General features: G+C 46.8%; 1 protein-coding gene across 1 annotated transcript; it reads right to left on the bottom strand.

Moving 5' to 3' along the window:
- Positions 1–385: 385 nt before the first annotated feature.
- On the bottom strand, positions 386–17259 carry LOC309547515 (uncharacterized protein). Its single transcript, XM_082247385.1, has 2 exons — positions 17145–17259; positions 386–835 (listed from the first exon to the last, which is right to left on the bottom strand). Exons 1-2 carry the CDS (start codon positions 17160–17162, stop codon positions 392–394), a joined length of 462 nt encoding a protein of 153 aa, XP_082103511.1. The 5' UTR covers positions 17163–17259; the 3' UTR covers positions 386–391.
- Between the last annotated feature and the right edge of the window lie 5480 nt (positions 17260–22739).

Below are 22739 nucleotides of genomic sequence, written 5' to 3' on the forward strand. Positions count from 1 at the left end.
GGAAATTAGAGTAAATCCCCCCCCCCAGCACATACACTAACAATCTGGATGAGGTTCTAAGCTTTCCCCACCCTCCTTCACACTACATGAAAATGTTTTGGCTGGAGTTCCACTTTAAAAAGTCTGCTAAAACAATAAAAAAAACAATTATAAAATGTACAAAATTGCATAATAATAAAAAAGGAGATAAAAATAACGTATCAGTGTAGATCCTCCAGAAATCTACTGGACATGACAGAAAACGGCACTGAGTTTACATTCATCTTTGTAAATAGATGGGGGGAGTCCCAATAGAATTTGTGGAGCACACTCCCATCCCCCGCTCCAGACAGTGATCCCTTCCCATTGGGGTTTTAAAAGAATTACAGATTGGTGGATCATTACCCCCCCCTCACCCTTCACTCAAATATGGATCAACGATCCCATGAGTGGATATGGATTCGTGATGAATGGCTTGCGAATATCCAACCTCCATGATACTCAGAGGAAGATCTTCAAAGATTCTGTGAGAAGATGTAGATATGTTGATGGGTTGCTCATATTCATCCTCCATTATATTCGGAGAATCATCTTCATGGATCCCATGGATGGCGGTGGATTCATTGTGGATTGGTTGTGAATATCCAACCTCCATGATACTCAGAGGAAGATCTTCAAAGATTCTGTGGGAAGATGTAGATATGTTGATGGGTTGCTCATATTTATCATCCATTATATTCGGAGAATCATCTTCATGGATCCCATTGGTGATGGTGGATTTACTGTGGATTGGTTGTGAATATCCAACCTCCATGATGCGGAGAGGAAGATCTTTACTTTCCTCTTTGCAACACATCTAGAAATAAAAAACACAGCTGCAGGTCAGGTGATTGAGCAATACATCACTGTCCTATTACCCGAGGTCAGCGGTTCCCAAAATGTATTTGTCTTTCATCTCCATCATAAGAGTTTAACAATATAAGAGTTTTTATGAGTACCTATTAGTACCTGATTATATGCGAGCACCCGAGTATGCGAGTGTCTGTGGGCACCCGAGTGTCTGTGGGCACCCGAGTGTCAGAGTACCGGGGAGTACCCGAGTGTCTGAGAGTACCGGGGAGTACCCGAGTGTCTGAGAGTACCAGGGAGTACCTGAGTACCGGGGAGTACCCGAGTGTCTGAGAGTACCAGGGAGTACCTGAGTACCGGGGAGTACCCGAGTGTCTGAGAGTACCGGGGAGTACCTGAGTACCGGGGAGTACGTGAGGGACGGGCAGTACCTGAGTACCGGGGAGGGACGGGGAGTACCTGTGAGGGACGGGGAGTACCTGGCGGGACCTGTGAGGGACGGGGGGGACCTGTGAGGGACGGGGGGGACCTGTGAGTACCTGTGAGGACGGGGAGTACCTGAGGGTCAGTGAGTGTCGCGGAGTACCAGAGGTAAACAAAGTAGAGTTAGGAAGCTAGAAGACAGCCACACAGGACAGATGTAAATTACTGAATCCCCATCAGATTAGATTCGTGGGTACAATGCCTGGCGGGTGTGGAGATGCGATTCGGTGTACATCTTGTGATATGTAGGCGTTCCTTGATCATGCGATTGAGGGTAAATACAGCCGCACAAAATTTAAGCACATTACTTCCCTGGAAGCTCAGGTCCTGAATCTAGGGAAGCAACTGGCAACACTGAGAAGACTCTCCATACTGAAAGGAGAGCTGGGATCGTACCCGACAGGTGCAGGCCAGGGCCTGCACAGAGGAGCGCGGGGATACAAGGGTGCAGGCATCAGAGTAGATGGGTGACAGTTAGGAGGGGTAGAAGGGAACAAGGCAAGGAGGCCGGTCCTGGGCTGGAGCACCCCAATAGATACGCCCCGTTGCATGGTGTTGGGGAAACCAGTCAGGGACCAGCTTTGCTGGAGCAGAGAGTCGCCCCTAGCTGCCAGGGGTTGAACTCATCCAGTGAGAGCGGGAGAAAGGGAAAGGAAAGACCGGTTCTGGTGGTAGGGGACTCTATTAGGAGGACAGACAGTGCAATCTGTCACAAAGACCGGGAGCGCCGAACTGTCTATTTACCGGGCGCTCGGGTTCGACACATCACGGATCGGGTGGACAGATTATTGGGTGGGGCTGGGGAAGACCCAGCTGTCATGGTACATGTGGGTACCAATGACATAGGCAGAGGGAGGTGGAGAGTCCTAAACGATTTCAGGGACTTAGGCGCTAAGTTGAGGAATAGGACCTCCAAGGTAGTATTTTCAGAAATACTACCTGTACCTCGAGCCACACCAGAGAGGCAGCGGGAGATTAGGGAAGTTAACAAGTGGCTGAGGAGCTGGTGTAGTAAGGAGGGTTTCGGGTTCCTGGAGAACTGGGCCGACTTCTCAGTCGGCCATCGGCTCTTTAGTAAGGACGGATTGCACCTAAATGGGGAGGGAGCAACTGTACTGGGTGAGATGATGGCCAACAAGTTAGAGGGGCTTTTAAAACTAGGTGATGGGGGGGAGGGTACAGATGTAGAATTAGCCAGCGGGGAGCAAGGTTCAGCGGCAAAAATGGGGACATTAGCGGTAGGGTGTTCAGAGTTCCTAAAGACAAGGTGGGTATGGGGAAAAAAAAAAATCACAAGAGCAGCGTAAAAACAACATCAAATGAGGATATGGTATGCATCAGGTCAAAACTACGAGGTTTGTTTACCAGTGCCAGCAGCCTGGCCAACAAGATGGGAGAGCTGGAGCTGCTGATGTACGAGGAGGACTTAGATTTTGTGGGGATTACAGAGACTTGGTTCGACAGCTCTCATGATTGGATGGCGACCATTCAGGAGTATTCCCTTTATCGCAGAGATAGAGAAGGTAAAAAAAGGGGGAGGGGTATGTCTGTCTATTAAGAACAATGTACAGGTAAATATGAGGGATGATAATAATGGAGCTAGGGACGAGGCAGAATTCCTATGGGTAGAACTTCAAAGGGAAGGCACTATGGGGAAAGTGATATTGGGCGTATGCTATAGGCCCCCCAACCAGAGGGAGGTGGACCTTCTTTCACAGATTGGTTTGGCAGCAAGGATGGGAAATGTCATTATAATAGGGGGACTTTAATTATTCAGATATAGACTGGGCAGAAGGAACTGCGCATTCAGCCAAGGCTCGGCAGTTCCTAAAAGTTTTGCAGGACAATTTCATGGGTCAGATGGTGAATGCACCGACAAGAAACAAATGCGGTACTTGACCTACTGATTACCAACAATACAGACCTGCCCACGGATATAGCAATACGGGGCAACTTAGGAAACAGTGACCATAGGTGAATACGTTTCAGTATTAATCATAGTAATAGGAAACACAAGGGTAATATAAGGACACTGAATTTCAAAAGAGCCAATTTCCCAAAACTGCGCTCTTTGCTAGAAAATGAGATAGAACCCTGGGATCAAAGAACACGGAGGAGAAATGGGAGTGCTTCAGGAGCATACTAAACAAAGGGATTGGCCAGTGCATTCCAAAGGGAAATAAATTTAAAAAAGAGAAAAATTAAATCCTGGGTGGCTAAACTCCAACATAAAAATGCATATTAATACGAAAGAAAAGGCCTTCAAAAAATACAAGACTGAGGGGTCATTGGCAGAATTCAAGCATTACAAAGAGTGTAATAAGAAATGTAAAGGCGAAATCAAGGCGGCTAAAATAGAGACATATAGCGGAAGAGAGTAAAAAGAACCCCAATAAATTCTTTAAGTATATAAATAGTAAGAAAGCGAGGCCAGAACACATTGGCCCCATAAAAGACAATAAGGGAGATTTGGCCACAGAGGACAGAGAAGGCGGAAGTGTTAAATAACTTCTTCTCTGCAGCCTTCACAAAATAATCGGGGGGCTACACTAACCCAGCTTGTAAGGCTAAACTAAATAACACACCTCAAGAAGTACCGCCATGTCTAACAGAAGATAGACTTCAAACTAAACTAGAGAAACTTAACATAAATAAATCACCGGGACCGGATGGCTTGCACCCGAGGGTTCTTAAAGAGCTGAGCCAGGTGATTGCCAGACCATTATCCTTGACCTTTAAAAGATGTCTACAGACGGGTATGGTGCCAGCTGTGGAAAAAAGCCAATGTGGTACCAATATTTAAAAAAGGGCCGAGATATATCCCGGGTAACTATAGGCCGGTCAGCCTAACATCAGTAGTCTGCAAGATTTTGGAAGGGATGTTAAGGGACCACATACAAGACTTTAGTAATGAAAACTGTTTTATTAGTAGTAATCAGCATGGATTCATGAAAAATCGTTCTTGCCAGACTAATCTATTAGCCTATGATGAAGTGAGCTGCAATCTTGATAAAGGAAAGCCTGTGGATGTGGTGTATCTGGACTTTGCAAAGGCCTTTGACACCATTCCCCATAAACGCTTACTGTACAAACTAAGGAAGGTAGGTATGGACCATAGGGTGAGTACCTGGATAGAGAACTGGCTCCAGGGGAGAGTCCAGAGGGTGGTGATAAATGGGGAGTACTCGGATTGGACGGGTGTGGAAAGTGGGGTCCCTCAAAGTTCTGTCCTGGGACCAATCCTGTTTAATTTATTAATAAATGATCTAGAGGAGGGGATATCTAGTGCAATCTCGGTATTTGTGGATGATACTAAGCTAAGCAGGGCAATAACTTCTATGCAGGATGTGGAAACCTTACAAGCGGACCTGAACAAAATAATGGGGTGGGCAACTACATGGCAGCTGAGGTTTAAATGTTGAAAAATGTAAAGTAATGCACTTGGGCGTCAGAAACACGAAAGCAAGCTACTCACTAGGGGGGAACCTCTGGGTGAATCTAAGATGGAAAAAGACCTGGGGGTACTGGTAGACAACAGGCTTGGCAGTGGCATGCAATGCCAAGCCGCTGCAAGCAAAGCCAACAGAATACTGGCATGTATAAAAAAGGGGATTCACTCCAGAAATAAAGAGATTATTCTCCCGCTCTACAAGACTCCAGTCTGGCCACATCTGGAGTATTCCGTCCAGTTCTGGGCACCGGTCCTCAGGAAGGATGTGCTGGAACTGGAGAAAGTCCAGAGAAGGGCAACAAAAATAATTAGGGGAATGGAGGGCATCGGCTATGAGGAAAGACTACAAGCACTGAGCTTATTCTCTCTGGAGAAGAGACGATTGAGGGGGGATATGATATCAATGTACAAATACTGTACTGGCGACCCTAGCATAAGGGAATACAATAAGACACGTGGCCACTGACTAAAACTAGAGGAAAAACGGTTTAACCTTAAAATACGTAGGGGGTTCTTCACTGTAAGAGCAGAAAGGGTGTGGAATTCTCTTCCACAAGCTGTCGTATCAGCAGGGAGCATCGATAGTTTCAAAAAACTATTAGATGGGCACCTTAAAGACCAAAACATACAGGGCTATACAATGTATGGTTAACAGCAAACACACACACACACACATCATAGGTTGAACTGGATGGACGGATGTCTTTTTTCAACCTCACAAACTATGTAACAACTGTGCTGTTCAACACCTATATCTCACCTATATGTGTACTAGAAGGCAGAATGCAGTGTACAGCAGCCTTCTGAACCAAGGTGCCTAGGCACCCTGGGGTGCTTTGAGGTTTTCTCAGGGGTGCCTTGGCAAAATGCCTAAAAATTGCTCCAAAATTGTTAATTAAAAAGGCAGACTTCATACAGCCACCAGCTTGTATACAAAGCCTCAGGTTTTCATTGTGCACCATTACATCCTTCTAGCCGCCAACCTCCTATCGACCAATGACATCATCAGTTGATAAGGAGGATGTCAGTAGACTGCATATGACCCTTGTTTGACCCTTCCGTGCCTCTCTCCATCAGCTTTGGGGTCTCATTAGCTGAGTGATGGAGAAAACCTGAGGGAGAATAGAAACATTGGAATACTAGTCAGTACCTGTTTGCAAAAGTGTATTTGCTTTGGAAGATTAAATCACCTTTAACCATAGGTGTGCGCAGCCTATTGCATTATGGTGTGCACCCTAAAAGCGCAAACACATGTGCGTCTATACACACTGTGACGAACACCCATTTGCTGGAACGTTCGCCACGGGCTACTGGAGGAGTGTGGAGGCCAGCCTCCTGCCCACGGACTATGGGCCCTGGCTTGTAGGGGAGTGCACCTCTGTGTGGGGGTATATGCTGGGGGACAATGGGAGTAGTGTTGCTTTGGACTCAAATCCATGTCACCCCAAGATACAGACTCAGACTGGGATCAATGTTACAGGCCTAATGCTGCCTGTTACAAGAGAGACTAAACAGATGCTAATGACATAAGACTCAGCTTTGGTATACTGGGGGGGGATGTGTATTGACAGTTCTACTAAGGTGTGTTGTATACGGAAACGGGCCGTCTGAGAGCCTATGTCTCCTGCTTAATCTGTTTAGAGGTGAGGTGTGTTCACACTTCTAGGAATGTGTATTCAGCTAGGTTTTGGGTTTGTTGTTTGTTGAATTAATTATGATAATGTTGCAGTCTCATTCACCTGTGTCTGTCCAGATGGCCAGGTATGTTAATTACTGGATATATATTGCAAGTGAGTTGGTGAATAAAGGGTCATTTTGTTTTAACCTTCATCAAGCTGGAGGCTGATGTTTGGGGGGAATTGAGGGGCCAGGTCACTGCATCACTGGAGAGTCTGGAGACCTAAGACAGAAATACTTGGTTCAAGTATTGGGGATCTGTTACACTGGTGGCAGTGGTGGGATTCTTCTCTGAATAGATCCCAATCCAGGAATGCAGTGAGGAGCCCAGCAGCGTCTCGGTCTAAGGAGGAACTCAGGAGATGGAGCAAGCTAGCCCCCGGGCAGTGTCCCCATATGAGGTGGAGTTCCAGCGGAGACTACAAGACATACTGGCAAAGGAACAGGGACATATGTCAGCCAAGGACAAGGAACTGGAGAAAATATGTAATGCAAGAACTCTGGCAGGAGTCCATGGAGGTAGCACAGCTTCGGCAGAAAGAGAAGCTTCCAAGTACAGCACAACGCTGGCATGAACAAGTGAGCCAACGGATGTTTAAATCTGTAAAGAAAAGCGCACGCAACCTCGGGCAATAACGCTTTAATAAAGGACAATAAAACAGTACATTGGAATTGCACTCACACTTTTCCTTTAAGACAATCGCTTTACAGCATTCCAACAGGAGCTACTCGCTCCTCCCGTCCCTCCAGATGGTGACTCTGCGGTCTCCTCATCCGCGGCTGCCACCGCTGTATCCCCGCTCTCCTTCACTTCCTGTGTTGCCTGGTCACCGGATGCCGGTTCTAGTGCGCCTGCACACTATACCAACGTGATCTACGGCGCCTCAGGAGAGCCTCAGCCAAAGCCGGAGCCACAAGTTGTACGGAGCTGCGAGGTGGGGGATTCAAGACACTGGTGCACTGCCTCTGCTGTTACTATGGACAACGCGTTTCGAAGGCTGAGCCTCCTTCCTCAGGTCCCACCTTGCTTCCTGCTAACGCTCCTTCCCTATATACCCGGGATACCATCGGCCCTAATTATATAGTTGTGTATTCTTAAAGGGGCCAGTAACCGATAATCCTTATCCACCTTGGCTGGGACGGGAGAAGCAAGGGGCTATCCACTTTTAAAAAACATATATTAAAAATACAGTTTCTCCCGTCCCAGCCAAGGTGGATAAGGATTATCGGTTACTGGCCCCTTTAAGAATACACAACTATATAATTAGGGCCGATGGTATCCCGGGTATATAGGGAAGGGCGTTAGCAGGAAGCAAGGTGGGACCTGAGGAAGGAGGCTCAGCCTCCGAAACGCGTTGTCCATAGTAACAGCAGAGGCAGTGCACCCGTGTCTTGAATCCCCCACCTCGCAGCTCCGTACAACTTGTGGCTCCGGCTTTGGCTGAGGCTCTCCTGAGGCGCCGTAGATCACGTTGGTATAGTGTGCAGGCGCACTAGAACCGGCATCCGGTGACCAGGCAACACAGGAAGTGAAGGAGAGCGGGGATACAGCGGTGGCAGCCGCGGATGAGGAGACCGCAGAGTCACCATCTGGAGGGACGGGAGGAGCGAGTAGCTCCTGTTGGAATGCTGTAAAGCGATTGTCTTAAAGGAAAAGTGTGAGTGCAATTCCAATGTACTGTTTTATTGTCCTTTATTAAAGCGTTATTGCCCGAGGTTGCGTGCGCTTTTCTTTACAGATTTGAATTGTTTTGATCCGCCCCCCCCCCCGGTGGAGTGAGAGAGGAGCAGCAGCAACCAGGACATTTCAGCCAAAAAAACATACAAACAAAGGAGGTGAACACATGGACAGCGCCATGGGCTGGTGAAGTACTCCTCTTTGTACTTGTTGCATATCAGCATGTGCAGGATCTGTCCTTTTTGATTGCCAACGGATGTTTATCCTGGCAGAACAACCCTTCAAGCAGTGTGAAAGGCACCTTGAGTGCCTGGTCCAGAGAAATTATGCTGGACGACTCGTACCGGGCACTATGGTGGTACGCAGTCCAACAAGACCCTTGGTTGGCAGAAGGCATTCAACCAGAGGGGGGGGGGGGGGGGTCTATGATGGCCCAGGCCTGTTGTGGAAGGCCATGGAGGAGGATGATGATTTTGGCAGTCCTGCAATGTCGCGGTTCTGGGCTATTTATCATTACCGGAGAAGGATGCTACCAGCCCAGTTGTTGGAGCTGAGACTAGACCTCACCTACCTTGTTATGATCGAGTGGGGGTTGGAACAGGACTACCAACACCTCCTAGACTTGGTCCAGCAGCAGCCCACAGCCCTGGGGGTGGAGATGGTTGTGCCCACTGCCCAGGACAAGCCAGCGATACTGGGAGAGGCGATTGTAGGTCCCTTGTCCCAGCAGCAGCCAACAACACTGGGGGTGGAGATGGTCGTACCCACTACCTTGGACCAGCCAGCGTTACCGGGAGAGGAGATTGTAGGTCCCTCGTCCCACCAGCAGCCAACAGCACTGGGGATGGAGATGGTCGTGCCCACTATCCAGCACCAGCCAGCGGTACCGGGAGAGGCGATTGCAGGTCCCTCGTCTCAGCGGCAGCCAACAGCACTGGGGGTGGAAATGGTCGTGCCCACTACCCAGCACCAGCCAGCATTCCTGGGAGAGGCGATTGTAACTCTTAAACACTTGCCGACCGCCGCACGACTATCTACGTCGTCGGTCAGCCCCTCACAGGCAAAGTGACGTAGGTCTACGTCGCTAGCTTGTGAGGGTCTAGGGAGCGAGCGCACGCCCCCGGAGGCGCACACCCACTCCCGCGTGGTCACGGACCCCCCCGTGCGTGTGACCGGCGGACCCGATGTCCGCCGGTCACTCTGCAATCGGCGGGGGAGAGGGAGAAAGTCAGGCGGCTTGTGTAAACAAGCTGCCTGTCATTCTCCCCTGTGTATGAAGGATGATCATACGGTTTTATGTAGAACCGTTGATCACCATTCATACATCTGAAGCCACAGCCAATCACAGAAGAAAGCACGCCACTAGGGACACACATAGCCCCTCCCTTTCAAAAAAAGTTAACCCCTTCACTGCCAGTGTAATTTTACAGTAACAGTGCATATGTATAGCACTGATTACTGTAGAAATGTCACTGGTAACCCCAAAAGTGTCAAAAATGTCAGTCAAGGGTCCGATCTGTCCGCCGCAATGTCGGAGTACCGCAAAAAAAAAAAATCGCAGATCGCCGCCATTACGCGTTAAAAAAAAAACAACAAAAATGACAAAAATCTTTCCCTTTGTTAGTAAACGCGATAACTTTTGCGCAAACCAATCAAAATACGCTTTTTGCGATTTTTTTTACCAAACATATGTAGCATAAAACAAATTGGCCAAAAATAAAAAAATTTGATTTTTACATTTTTTTGGGGGGGAATTTCATATAAAAAATGTGAAAAATATTGCTATTTTTACAAAATTTACGCTCTTTTTTTGTTTATAGCGCATGATCAAAAAAAAAAAAAAAAAAAATCGCACAGGTGATCAAATACCACCAAAAGAAAGCTCTGTTTGTGGGAAAAAAAGGACGCCAAATTCGTTTAGATACAGCGTCGCACGACCGCGCAATTGTCCGTTAAAGTCACGCAGTGCCGAATCGCAAAATACCCCCTGGTCAGGAAGGGGGTAAAATCTTCCGGGGCTTAAGTGGTTAAAGGCATCAGCATACCAAGACATTTTGGACAATTTCATGCTCCCAACTTTGTGGGAACAGTTTGGGGGTGGCCCCTTCCTGTTCCAACATGACTGCACACCAGTGCACAAAGCAAGGTCCATAAAGACATGGATGGGTGAGTTTGGGGTGGAGGAACTTTGACTGGCCTGCACAGAGTCCTGACCTCAACCCAACAGAACACCTTTGTGATGAATTAGAGCGCAAACTGTGAGCCAGGTCTTCTCATCCAACATCAGTGCCTGACCTCACAAATGCGCTTCTGGAAGAATGTTTTAACATTCCCATAGACACACTCCTAAACCTTGTGGACAGCCTTCCCAGAAGAGTTGAAGCTGTTATAGATGCAATAGCTTCACAGCCGGTTTCCTAATGTGCATGCGCAAGCTGTCTTCTGGGAACTGCGTCCCCCCGCCCCAAAGGCTGCGGGGGAAGGAGGGGCTTAACATCCTCAGATATCCGTAGTGATCTGACCCAGAAGTGGGAGCGGGTATCTGTCAAAACCAGGTACCTGCTCGCCCCACCCCCAAAAAGTGCCAAATGTGGCAGGGGGTGCAAACAAGTGGCACTTCCCCTATTGGGTGATGTCCTGCTTTAAGCTATTAAATTTGGAGGCAGGTGAAGTCTATTTTCTCCACTGCAGGTGGTGCCCCACAGAGGCAATGCAGATAGGTGAGGAAGTTGAGGCACTTGGTTCCTCTATGGTTTCCTTGGTCACAGGGGGGCAGCTATCCAATTGGATGCCGACACCCCATGTGACTTAGGTGGCCAGCTTGGATAGACTAGACCCCTGGCTGTCAGGTTTGGTGTGCATTATGGGAGTGGTAAGAATAGGGACAGACCACCTGTGTGTTAGGGACAGGGCTTAGCATCAGGGAAAGGTTCTGGAGTAGGGAGTGCAGGGACACTCCAGCCTTCCTGGACGCCTCCCTGTTTGGGTACAGCCCGGCCAGGCTGCATTCCGCTCTACAAGACAGATGCTGCCAGCACCTCCGACTCACCATTCTGCTGCCGCGTTTCTCTTACAACTTGTGAGTGCGCCGCTCGTGTTGCCTTCCCGCTGGTCTGTTCTGTATTGCTGGACTGCTGTTAAATTATCGGTTATATTCTCATTACAGCACTTAGACTCCGTGTGTTTTTTTATCACGCGCCCAGAGCAAAGATGGCAAACTCCCCCCTTTTACCTTAGGATCAGGGCACCACCATCCCTGCAATAAATTGTGCCCATGGCAGCTGTCCCTCCTGCCCACCCCTTGTCCCACCCCTACTTCTATCCACTGCATCATGCTGCACCTATCCACAAACTTTGTAAATCGGCATTTTTTTTCCCAACAGCACAGTTTAACCACTGCCCCCCCCCCCCCAAAAGGACGTGCCTGTACGTCCTTGGGTTTCAGTGGTTATACCGGGGTGATTCTTGCATCTGCAGGCATCATACCGGTACCATTAGTTTCAGCTAGCGATTCCCTACAAAGCAGAAGTGATCTGAGTGGCTAATTAGCCACACCCCTCCCACCGCCTCTCCGGTCCCATCGCAGAGGCCGGAAGAAATGCGGCCGGCGGTGATGGCTGCCTGGGACAGAGAGGAACTGAAGTCATTCCCCTCTCTAACTCGGAAAACTGGGACCGAGTATTCGCAACATCCGGTTCAGCCCCTTTGTTTATCTGGCCACCAGCAGCTGATCGGACCGATCTCGGTCCGAAAAGTTGCATGGGGGAGGGGGCGCCAGGAGAGATTTGGGGTCTAATAGACCCCAAATCACTCCATAAAGAGGACCTGCCATGGCCCATGCTATCACACGGGATGATGTTCATCTCTTGTGATAGCAATAAAGTTTGTGCGAAAAAAAAAAATTGTTTAAAATAGATAGTTTTTTTTTTAATTTATACAAAATGTATTTGTTTCTTAAAAAGCCCCTGTCCCACCGTACTTACAAACAAATGCAAACGCATACGTTACTGCCAGATGCAGGGCTGCTGTTAGAAATCACGGGGCCCCATACAGCCTACCTGGCAGGGCCCCCCCAAATCAAGACAATATTTTCACTAAAAATACACTAAAATCATTATTAGCGGACAGAGAACCTGTGTGAATTAGCACTTTGTTTTTTTTTTTTTTTTTTTCAAAAAGGTATAACTTTTTTAAATGTTAAAAAGGTTTACAATTATTTTAATTTATAATACATATATTTTTTATACTTTCTGCTATAAAACATTTCCAAAAAAAAAAAAAAAAAAAAAAAGAATTCTCATTAATTTAGGCCAATAAACATTCCGCTACATGTTTTTGGTAAAAAAAAAAAAAAGAAAAAAAAAAACGAATTTTTTCATTAACCACTTTACCACTAGAGCATTTTGCTGTCTTACGTCTGGGCCACTTTTTGCGATTCGGCGCTGTTCGAATTTAACTGACAATTGCGCGGTCGTGCGACGCCGTACCCAAACGTAATTTACGTTCTTTTTTTCCCCACAAACAGAGCTTTCTTTTGGTGGTATTTGATCACCTGTGCGATTTTTACTTTTTGCGCTATAAACAAAAAAAGCGTACATTTTGAAAAAATAACAATATTTTTCACATTTTTTTTTTTATATGAAATTCCCCCCAAAAAAATGTAAAAATCAAAATTTTTTTAAAATTTTTGGCCAATTTGTTTTCTGCTACATATGTTTGGTAAAAAAAAAAAATCACAATAAGCGTATTTTGATTGGTTTGCTCAAAAGTTATTGCGTTTACTAACAAAGGGAAAGATTTTTGTCATTTTTGGTGGGTTTTTTTTTTTTTTAACGAGTAATGGCAGCAATCTGCGATTTTTTTTGCGGGACTGCGACATTGTGGCGGACAGATTGGACCCTTGACTGACATTTTTGACACTTTTGGGGGTACCAGTGACATTTCTACAGTAATCAGTGCTATATATATGCACTGTTACTGTAAAAATGACACTGGCAGGGAAGGGGTTAATTTTATTGGAGAGGGAGGGGTTAATGTATGCCTGGTGCTTACTAACGTGTATGGGGGGAGGTGACTGAGTGACACAGGGACAGATCGCATGTTCAGCTATGCTGAACACTCCGATCTGTCACTCCCTGTCACTTGGGAGATCCGCCCGCTTGTGTTTACACAGGCGGGCGGATCTCCACACTAGATCCCCGACGATCGGGGAAGAGCAGAGGCGATTGCCGCCACTCCTCCCCTGGCCCGACTCCCGCTGTGACTGAATACAGCGGGAGCGAGCCTCCGGCGGCGCGCAAGCGCCGCCCAGAAGGGGAGTGTCTGACGACGTAGGTCTACGTCGTCAGACGATAACGAGCCACTTTGCCGCAGTAGTACTACGGTACTCAGCGGTAAAGTGGTTAATTTAGGCCAACATTCTGCTACATGTTTTTGGTAAAAAAAAAAAAAAAAAAAAAAATCCTTATAAGTGTATATTGCTCGGTTTGCGCAAAAGTTATCCTACAAACGTATAAAAACTATGGGATACATGGACAATTTTTTAAATTGTTTTTACTAGTAATGGCGGCGATCAACGATTTTTAGCGGGACTGCGACATTGCAGCGGACAAATTGACACCAAGTGACACTTTTTGGGGACCAGTGACACCAATACAGTAATAAGTATTAAAAAAAAGAAATAAAAAATTGCACAGTAACTGTATAAAATATAAATGACACTGTCACAGAAGTGGTTAACACTGGGGGTGATCAGGGGTTAGGTGTGTACCTAGGGAGTACTTTAGAACTGTAGAAGGAGTGGATGCACTAGAGGAAAAAAGATCTGTGTTTCAGCTTGGCTTAAACACATGATCCCTCTTTTCCTCCCTGACAGAACAGCGGACTGTCTTGTTTATTGCCGTTCCGTCATTTTGCGAATGATTGGTGGATCCTGGCGGCCGCCAGACCTGCTGATTGGACACAGCGGAACGCCCCCCCAAAAGCTTGTGCACAAAATGACATACATGTACGTGATTTTGAGCAGCCAGACTGCCCTGCCGCAGTATGTGCTGCAGGCAGTCTGGAAAAGTTTAAATAAAAATGGGGACTTAAATTAAAAAAAAAAAAAAGTAAATGCTCATGGAAAAAAAAAAAAAACAAAAAAACCAAAACAATATATTATATATATATATATATATATATTTTTTTTTTACATTTATATAATGCAATCCATTTTTACAACGTCAGTTAAAATGATTGTAAAAGGTTATTTTTTTCAAAAAAATAAAATGTTATACATGGAGGAGTCAGGCAAGTGCTTAGGGAGGGGGCACAAGAGCTAGATCCGAAGTATATTATAACTTTTGTTCGGGTAATACATTAGGGTTAAACACATTTATACTTTAGAACCAATTTAATACCAGAACTAGCCACTAGAGGGAAACCATAACACATAAAAGGAATCTACTTTTTTTTTTATAGATAGAAACATTGTAATGGATTCAGAAACACTAAGTAACAACTGTGGCTGAAAGATACACAGTTAAAGAGGTTGTAAACCCACTTTAAATACTTTTATCTATAGGCAAGCCTATATTAAGGCTTACTTATAGGTGCTATAAATATCTCCTAAACTTGCACCTTTTTGGAGATATTTACAGTGCATGCAGCTGATGACGTCATCGGCGCATGTGCTCTGACGGAACGGCCACCCATGCCATTCCTTCAGAGCGCATGCCCGGGAGTGATGTAATTGCGCCTCCGGCCAATCAGATGGCCGGAGGACACGATCCAGGAAGCAGGACGGCGGACTTCATAATGAGCTAGTATGCGATGCATACTAGCTCAATATGCCTTTGTCTTTACAGGGTTTTTTTTTCCCAAAATTTTTTTCAGAGGGTTTACTTCCCCTTTAAGACCCTGTTCACACCTGAACAAGTTTTTTGTTTTTGCTTGTTGGGCGTTTTGAGAATTCAGAGATGAGCGTTTTACAAGCTGAAAAACACTCAGGTGTGAACAGGGACTTATTCTCTTGCAGTTTTGTTCTCCTGTTACCCAGAATCAGCTGATAGACTTCCAGGCTCTGGAAGGGTCCTGACAATATTGTTGGAATTTACCCAGCTGCCTGATTGACAGCTGGCTCTGCCACTCAGCGCCTGGCTGAAAGCCATAGACAGTTGCGCCCACCCCTCCCTAGGGCTTCAGTGGGACTGACAGTCACTATTCTTCGGTCCGAGGACGGAGCAATCAGTGGTCATGTGATTGCTCAGTGAGGAGAAGCTCAACTACTGTATGAGGAACTGAATGTATTCTTTGTTGAGAAGAGGAAATTAGGGGGATATGATCCCCATGTATAAATACATAAGAGGGGGGGTATATGATCCCCATGTATAAATACATAAGGGGGGGTATATGATCCCCATGTATAAATGCATAAGAGGGGGGGTATATGATCCCCATGTATAAATGCATAAGAGGGGGGGTATATGATCCCCATGTATAAATACATAAGAGGGGGGGGGGTATATGATCCCCATGTATAAATACATAAGAGGGGGGGTATATGATCCCCATGTATAAATACATAGGGGGGGTATATGATCCCCATGTATAAATACATAAGGGAGGGGGATATGACCCCCATGTATAAATGCATAAGAGGGGGGATATATGATCCCCATGTATAAATGCATAAGAGGGGGGGTATATGGTCCCCATGTATAAATGCATAAGAGGGTGGGTATATGATCCCCATGTATAAATGCATAAGAGGGGGGGTATATGATCCCCATGTATAAATGCATAAGAGGGGGGTATATGATCCCCATGTATAAATGCATAAGAGGGGGGGTATATGATCCCCATGTATAAATACATAAGAGGGGGGGGGGTATATGATCCCCATGTATAAATACATAAGAGGGGGGGTATATGATCCCCATGTATAAATACATAAGGGGGGGGGGTATATGATCCCCATGTATAAATACATAAAGGGGGATATGATCCCCATGTATAAATACATAAGGGGGATATGATCCCCATGTATAAATACATAAGAGGGGGGGATATATGATCCCCATGTATAAATGCATAAGAGGGGGGGTATATGGTCCCCATGTATAAATGCATAAGAGGGGGGGTATATGATCCCCATGTATAAATGCATAAGAGGGGGGTATATGATCCCCATGTATAAATGCATAAGAGGGGGGGTATATGATCCCCATGTATAAATACATAAGAGGGGGGGGGGTATATGATCCCCATGTATAAATACATAAGAGGGGGGGTATATGATCCCCATGTATAAATACATAAGAGGGGGGGTATATGATCCCCATGTATAAATACATAAGAGGGGGGGGGGTATATGATCCCCATGTATAAATACATAAGAGGGGGGGTATATGATCCCCATGTATAAATACATAAGAGGGGGGGGGGTATATGATCCCCATGTATAAATACATAAGAGGGGGGGTATATGATCCCCATGTATAAATACATAAGGGGGGGGGGGTATATGATCCCCATGTATAAATACATAAGGGGGGGGGGTATATGATCCCCATGTATAAATACATAAAGGGGGATATGATCCCCATGTATAAATACATAAGGGGGATATGATCCCCATGTATAAATACATAAGGGGGGAGAATAGGATCACCATGAATACATAAGGCGGGGAGATATGATCACATGTATAAATACATAAGGGGAGGGGTATATGATCCCCATGTATAAATACATAGGGGGGGGGGGGGAGGATCACCATGAATAAATACAGAAGTGGTCCATATAGTGAACTTGGTGTAGAATTATTCACTTTCAGGTCCCCAACCTTCTCTGCTCTCTGTCCGACTTTAGTGAACTTGTTTGTACATTTTAACCCGGTTTTATGTATTTAAATATATACATATTGATCCAAAGCCATTATATTGACACTTCAATATCTGCATGCTATTGTGACGGCATTGCTGGTATGGATAATCCCCATCCAGTGATATCATTTACTGAACTATTATGTAAAATATTACTCACCAGAACGCGGATAGTCATTCCAGCAGCAATGGGAAGTACTGAGAATGTCTGGATATTGGAATCTGTCAGAGAAGAAGTTCATATTAATCATTCTGTGAGATATTATTCAGAGTGTGATAATGCAATGTATAGAAATAGATTTCTAACTGACCTGTAATATCCCTGAAGCAGAGCAGAATAGAGAAAAACAAACAATGTTACCATTCTGTGTCACACAAGAACATCCCTTATGGCCAATCTATACAGTTCAGATTTGTGACCGAACTCAACGTCACTGGGAGTGAAAGACAGATACTTAATGGTTTGGATTGCTTCAAGTGGGACAGTAATATTTGTCAGCAATATCAAGAAATATGAAGCTTCAATCCCACTTTACACTGTGAGACCTATAGCCTGTTGCCATGAAGTCTGTCTCCTAAATACTCAAAGCAATGCTTTAGATGTGTATTCCATGTACTTCAATGTAGGATATGGACAGACTGTCACTGATAGGCTCTCCCTATTGTCTATCTATTGAGGTGGGATGTGGATTGTGTTAAGTCTGTCGGTTCCATCCTTAAATGTTAATGACCTCACATTGTTTCTGTCCAGATGGCTAGATAATTAGCTCAGGTTAATTCTATTTCTGTATACAAATTTAATCTGCATATAATAATGTAATCAGGCAACCCCTGACCTGTGTGGTAATCTGATCAGGAGGGGGAGGTCCATGCTGTATATAAATTCTGTTTGACTGTTCAATAAAGAGCGATTCCAGTACAAGCCAAGTTGTCGGCTAGCTTTGTATGAGGGCGGCTGGGAAAATATGGTATATATGTTCATGACTGGGAGGAAGTCCACAAGCACAGTGTGGGTCGAGGTTCCTGTTATAAGGTTATTACCCCAATGTATGGACCTACCCCAGATAGGAATATTGTGTGCCACCTTAGTCCTTTAGGTTTGGCCATGACCAGTCCGGTTATATAATATTGCATCTACAGGTGGGAGTGAAGCATAACACAAGACATCTTCTACACTGCCAGCCATCAGTACATGTAATTATAGGGGTCCCTTGCACACGGGGCCATCCAGGTTTAGTGTCCCGGCTGAAGGCAGCCTGACAGTGTATGGTAGGCTGTAGGTAGATGCTGCACAGAGTGGTACCAGTGTTTCCCTCTGTTCTGGGACAAGGTCCTGGAATGCAGATCTCCTACATTCCGGAACTACAGTGCCTTGCGAAAGTATTCGGCCCCCTTGAACTTTGACCTTTCGCCACATTTCAGGCTTCAAACAAAGATATAAAACTAATTTTTTGTGAAGAATCAACAAGTGGGACACAATCATGAAATGAAATTTATTGGATATTTCAAACTTTTTTAACAAATAAAAAACTGAAAAATTGGGCGTGCAAAATTATTCAGCCCCTTTACTTTCAGTGCAGCAAACTCTCTCCAGAAGTTCAGTGAGGATCTCTGAATGATCCAATGTTGACCTAAATGACTGATGATGATAAATAGAATCCACCTGTGTGTAATCAAGTCTCCGTATAAATGCACCTGCACTGTGATAGTCTCAGAGGCAGTGGCATAGCGTGGGGGGTGCAGGGGGGGCCGGCCGCACCGGGCGCAACATCCGGGGGGGGCGCGCTCGCACTCGCAGCTCTGCCCTGCCTGGCTCACTCATTCTCTCTCACTACAGTGCTGGGCTGGCTGTGGCGGCGGCGCTGTGCGAATCCGATCCGAGCCGCCGGGTCGCCGCCCACTGTGGAGGGGGGGGGTGGTGCCAGGCGTGCGGAGAGCGAGGGACTATCTGGGGGAGGGACAATGCACTGCAGCGGCCGCCCAGCGCAGCGTTGAGCGCGGGAGCCACACCAGCCCAGCCCAGGCAGCAGCAGCAAGAAGAAGCTGGCAGCGGCGGCAGGTGACAGGCCAGAGAGGAGAGAGCCAGTGGTGACAGACGCAGGAGGAAAACCTAGGAGCCAGAGGACCTGGAGAAGAAGACATAGCCTGCTGTTGTGATCGGGTGCACCTGCAAAAAAAAAAGGTAGGAGTCACGAGTGACACAGGACAGGCGTCAGGACTGACTGGACTGACTGGACTGGAGTTGTACTGGGCTCAGTGGGCTGGCTGTGTACACAGGACAGGAGTCAGGACTGACTGGACTGTGACTGTCGAGTCGCCAGTGTATTGGCACAGAACAAGGTAAGTGATGTCTTGCCTGCCCCCAGGGCCCAGGGAAGTGGGGGGGGGGGGTGTCAGTGTAGTAGGGGGGTCAGCATAGGTGTCAGTGTAGGGGAAGTGGACATGGGAGGGAGGGAAGAAGGGGGGTGGGTCAGTGTAGGGGTCAGTGTATGGGGGGGTCAGTGTATGTGGGAATGTAAGGGGGTCAGTATAGGTGTCAGTGTATGGGGGGGGAGGGTCAGTGTAGAGGAGGGTGTGTCAGTGTAGGGGGGTCAGCATAGGTGTCAGTGTATGGGGGGGATCAGTGTAGGGGGGGGTCAGTGTATGTGGGTATGTGAGGGGGTCAGTATAGGTCTCAGTGTAGCTGTCAGTGTACGGGGGGGGTCAGTGTAGGTGTCAGTGTATGGGGGGGTCAGTGTAGGTGTCAGTGTATGGGGGGGGGAGGTCAGTGTAGAGGAGGGTGTGTCAGTGTAGGGGGGTCAGCATAGGTGTCAGTGTAGGTGTCAGTGTATGGGGGGGGATCAGTGTAGGGGGGGTCAGTGTATGTGGAAATGTAGGGGTGTCAGTGTCTGTGGCGGTCAGTGTAGGGGGGTCAGTATAGGTGTCAGTGTATGGGGAAGGTCAGTATAGGTGGGTCAGTATAGGTGTCAGTGTATGGGGGGGTCAGTATAGCTATTAGTGTAGGGGTCAGTGTATGTGGAAATGTAGGGGTCAGTGTATGTGGGAATGTAAGGGGGTCAGTATAGGTGTCAGTGTAGCTGTCAGTGTACGGGGGGGTCAGTGTAGGTGTCAGTGTATGGGGGGGGGGGTCAGTGTAGAGGAGGGTGTGTCAGTGTAGGGGGTCAGCATAGGTGTCAGTGTAGGTGTCAGTGTATGGGGGGGCAAATTGTAGGGGGGTCAGTGTATGTGGAAATGTAGGGGGGTCAGTATAGGTGTCAGTGTATGTGGCGGTCAGTGTAGGGGGGGGTCAGTGTAGGGGGAGTCAGTATAGCTATTAGTGTAGGGGGTCAGTGTAGGGGGGAGTCAGTGTAGGGGTCAATGTATTGGGGGTCAGTGTATGTGGGAATGTAAGGGGGTCAGTATAGGTGTCAGTGTAACTGTCAGTGTATGGGGGGGGGGTCAGTGTAGGGGGTGTCAGTATAGGTGTTAGTGTAGGGGTCAGTGTGTAGGGGGGTCTGTATAGGTGTCAGTGTAGGGGGTGTTAGTGTATGGGGGGGTCAGTGTATAGAAATGTAAGGGGAAGTCAGTGTAGGGGTCAGTGTATGTGTCAGTGTAGTGGGGTTAAGTGAAGGGGGGTCAGTGTAGGTGTCAGTGTATGGGGGGGGTAGGTCTGTAAAGTGGTCTAGTAGGTTTGTGTAGGGGGCGTAAATGACTTGCCTTGCCCCGGGTGCTGACAACCCACGCTACGCCACTGCTCAGAGGTCCATTTAAAGCGCAGAGAGCATCATGAAGAACAAGGAACACACCAGGCAGGTCCGAGATACTGTTGTGGAGAAGTTTAAAGCCGGATTTGGATACAAAAAGATTTCCCAAGCTTTAAACATCCCAAGGAGCACTGTGCAAGCGATAATATTGAAATGGAAGGAGTATCAGACCACTGCAAATCTACGAAGACCTGGCCGTCCCTCTAAACTTTCAGCTCATACAAGGAGAAGACTGATCAGAGATGCAGCCAAGAGGCCCATGATCACTCTGGATGAACTGCAGAGATCTACAGCTGAGGTGGGAGACTCTGTCCATAGGACAACAATCAGTCGTATACTGCACAAATCTGCCCTTTATGGAAGAGTGGCAAGAAGAAAGCCATTTCTTAAAGATATCCATAAAAAGTGTCGTTTAAAGTTTGCCACAAGCCACCTGGGAGACACCAAACATGTGGAAGAAGGTGCTCTGGTCAGATGAAACCAAAATCAAACTTTTTGGCAACAATGCAAAACGTTATGTTTGGCGTAAAAGCAACACAGCTCATCACCCTGAACACACCATCCCCACTGTCAAACATGGTGGTGGCAGTATCCTGGTTTGGGCCTGCTTTTCTTCAGCAGGGACAGGGAAGATGGTTAAAATTGATGGGAAGATGGATGGAGCCAAATACAGGACCATTCTGGAAGGAAACCTGATGGAGTCTGCAAAAGACCTGAGACTGGGACGGAGATTTGTCTTCCAACAAGACAATGATCCAGAACATAAAGCAAAATCTACAATGGAATGGTTCACAAATAAACATATCCAGGTGTTAGAATGGCCAAGTCAAAGTCTAGACCTGAACCCAATCGAGAATCTGTGGAAAGAACTGAAAACTGCTGTTCACAAACGCTCTCCATCCAACCTCACTGAGCTCGAGCTGTTTTGCAAGGAGGAATGGGCAAAAATTTCAGTCTCTCGATGTGCAAAACTGATAGAGACATACCCCAAGCGACTTACAGCTGTAATTGCAGCAAAAGGTAGCGCTACAAAGTATTAACTTAAGGGGCTGAATAATTTTGCACACCCAATTTTCCAGTTTTTTTATTTGTTAAAAAATTTGAAATATCCAATAAATTTCGTTCCACTTCATGATTGTGTCCCACTTGTTGTTGATTCTTCACAAAAAATTACAGTCTTATATCTTTAGGTTTGGAGCCTGAAATGTGGCAAAAGGTCGAAAAGTTCAAGGGGGCCGAATACTTTCGCAAGGCACTGTATGTCCCTAAAAACAGACAGGGCCCTAAATGTCCGTACCACCCGGTGCAGCATTCAGCTCCATCAAGCTGCAACCTGCCATAGACCTTGATATGCTGCTTGCAGTGTAGCTGGAAATTGCACCTGTCCCTCCTGGGCACACTAAAAGGCCATTAGGGATGCACTGTACGGACCCGTGTGTAAGGGGCCTTACTGGATATAATTTGGCTTGCTAACAGGGCTGCTGATAGAAGTCACAGGGCCCCGCCAGTGCCATCTTAAGAGCATTAAAGGCCCCTGAGCAATGCAGTACACTGGGGCCCCGCCTACACAATCGCCCACGAGAATAAAGATGCAAATTATCGATAAGGCAATATTTATTGGTACAGAAGTGCCAGGCTAATAAAAGCTTCCAAGTTCGGCGGCTGGTTTATGTGAACACACACGGATGGGAGTCAGGCTCGACTGTCCTGTGTGTGCCTGTTCCCGTGGAGGCGGACAGGCATTCCTGCAGTTGTGGGCTCCCCCTCCTCGGCCCAAGTGGCCTGACAGCAGCCCAGGGCCGACAGACACTTGCCACCTGCTAAGTTCGGCGACGGGATGCATATTGGAAAAAAAAAAAAAAAAGTCGGGACTAATGCTTGGGCTAGGTCGCTGGGCAGGTGGGGCACCCGGGCAACTGCCCAGCGTGCCCATTTGGTAAGATGGCCCTGTAGAGCCTACCTGACAGGGCCCCCCCCTCGTGCAAGAATATCAAATGATATTTTACCAAAAT

The sequence above is a fragment of the Pelophylax lessonae genome, assembly GCF_965119305.1.
Source record: "Pelophylax lessonae genome assembly, chromosome: 2".
Lineage (NCBI taxonomy): Eukaryota > Metazoa > Chordata > Amphibia > Anura > Ranidae > Pelophylax > Pelophylax lessonae.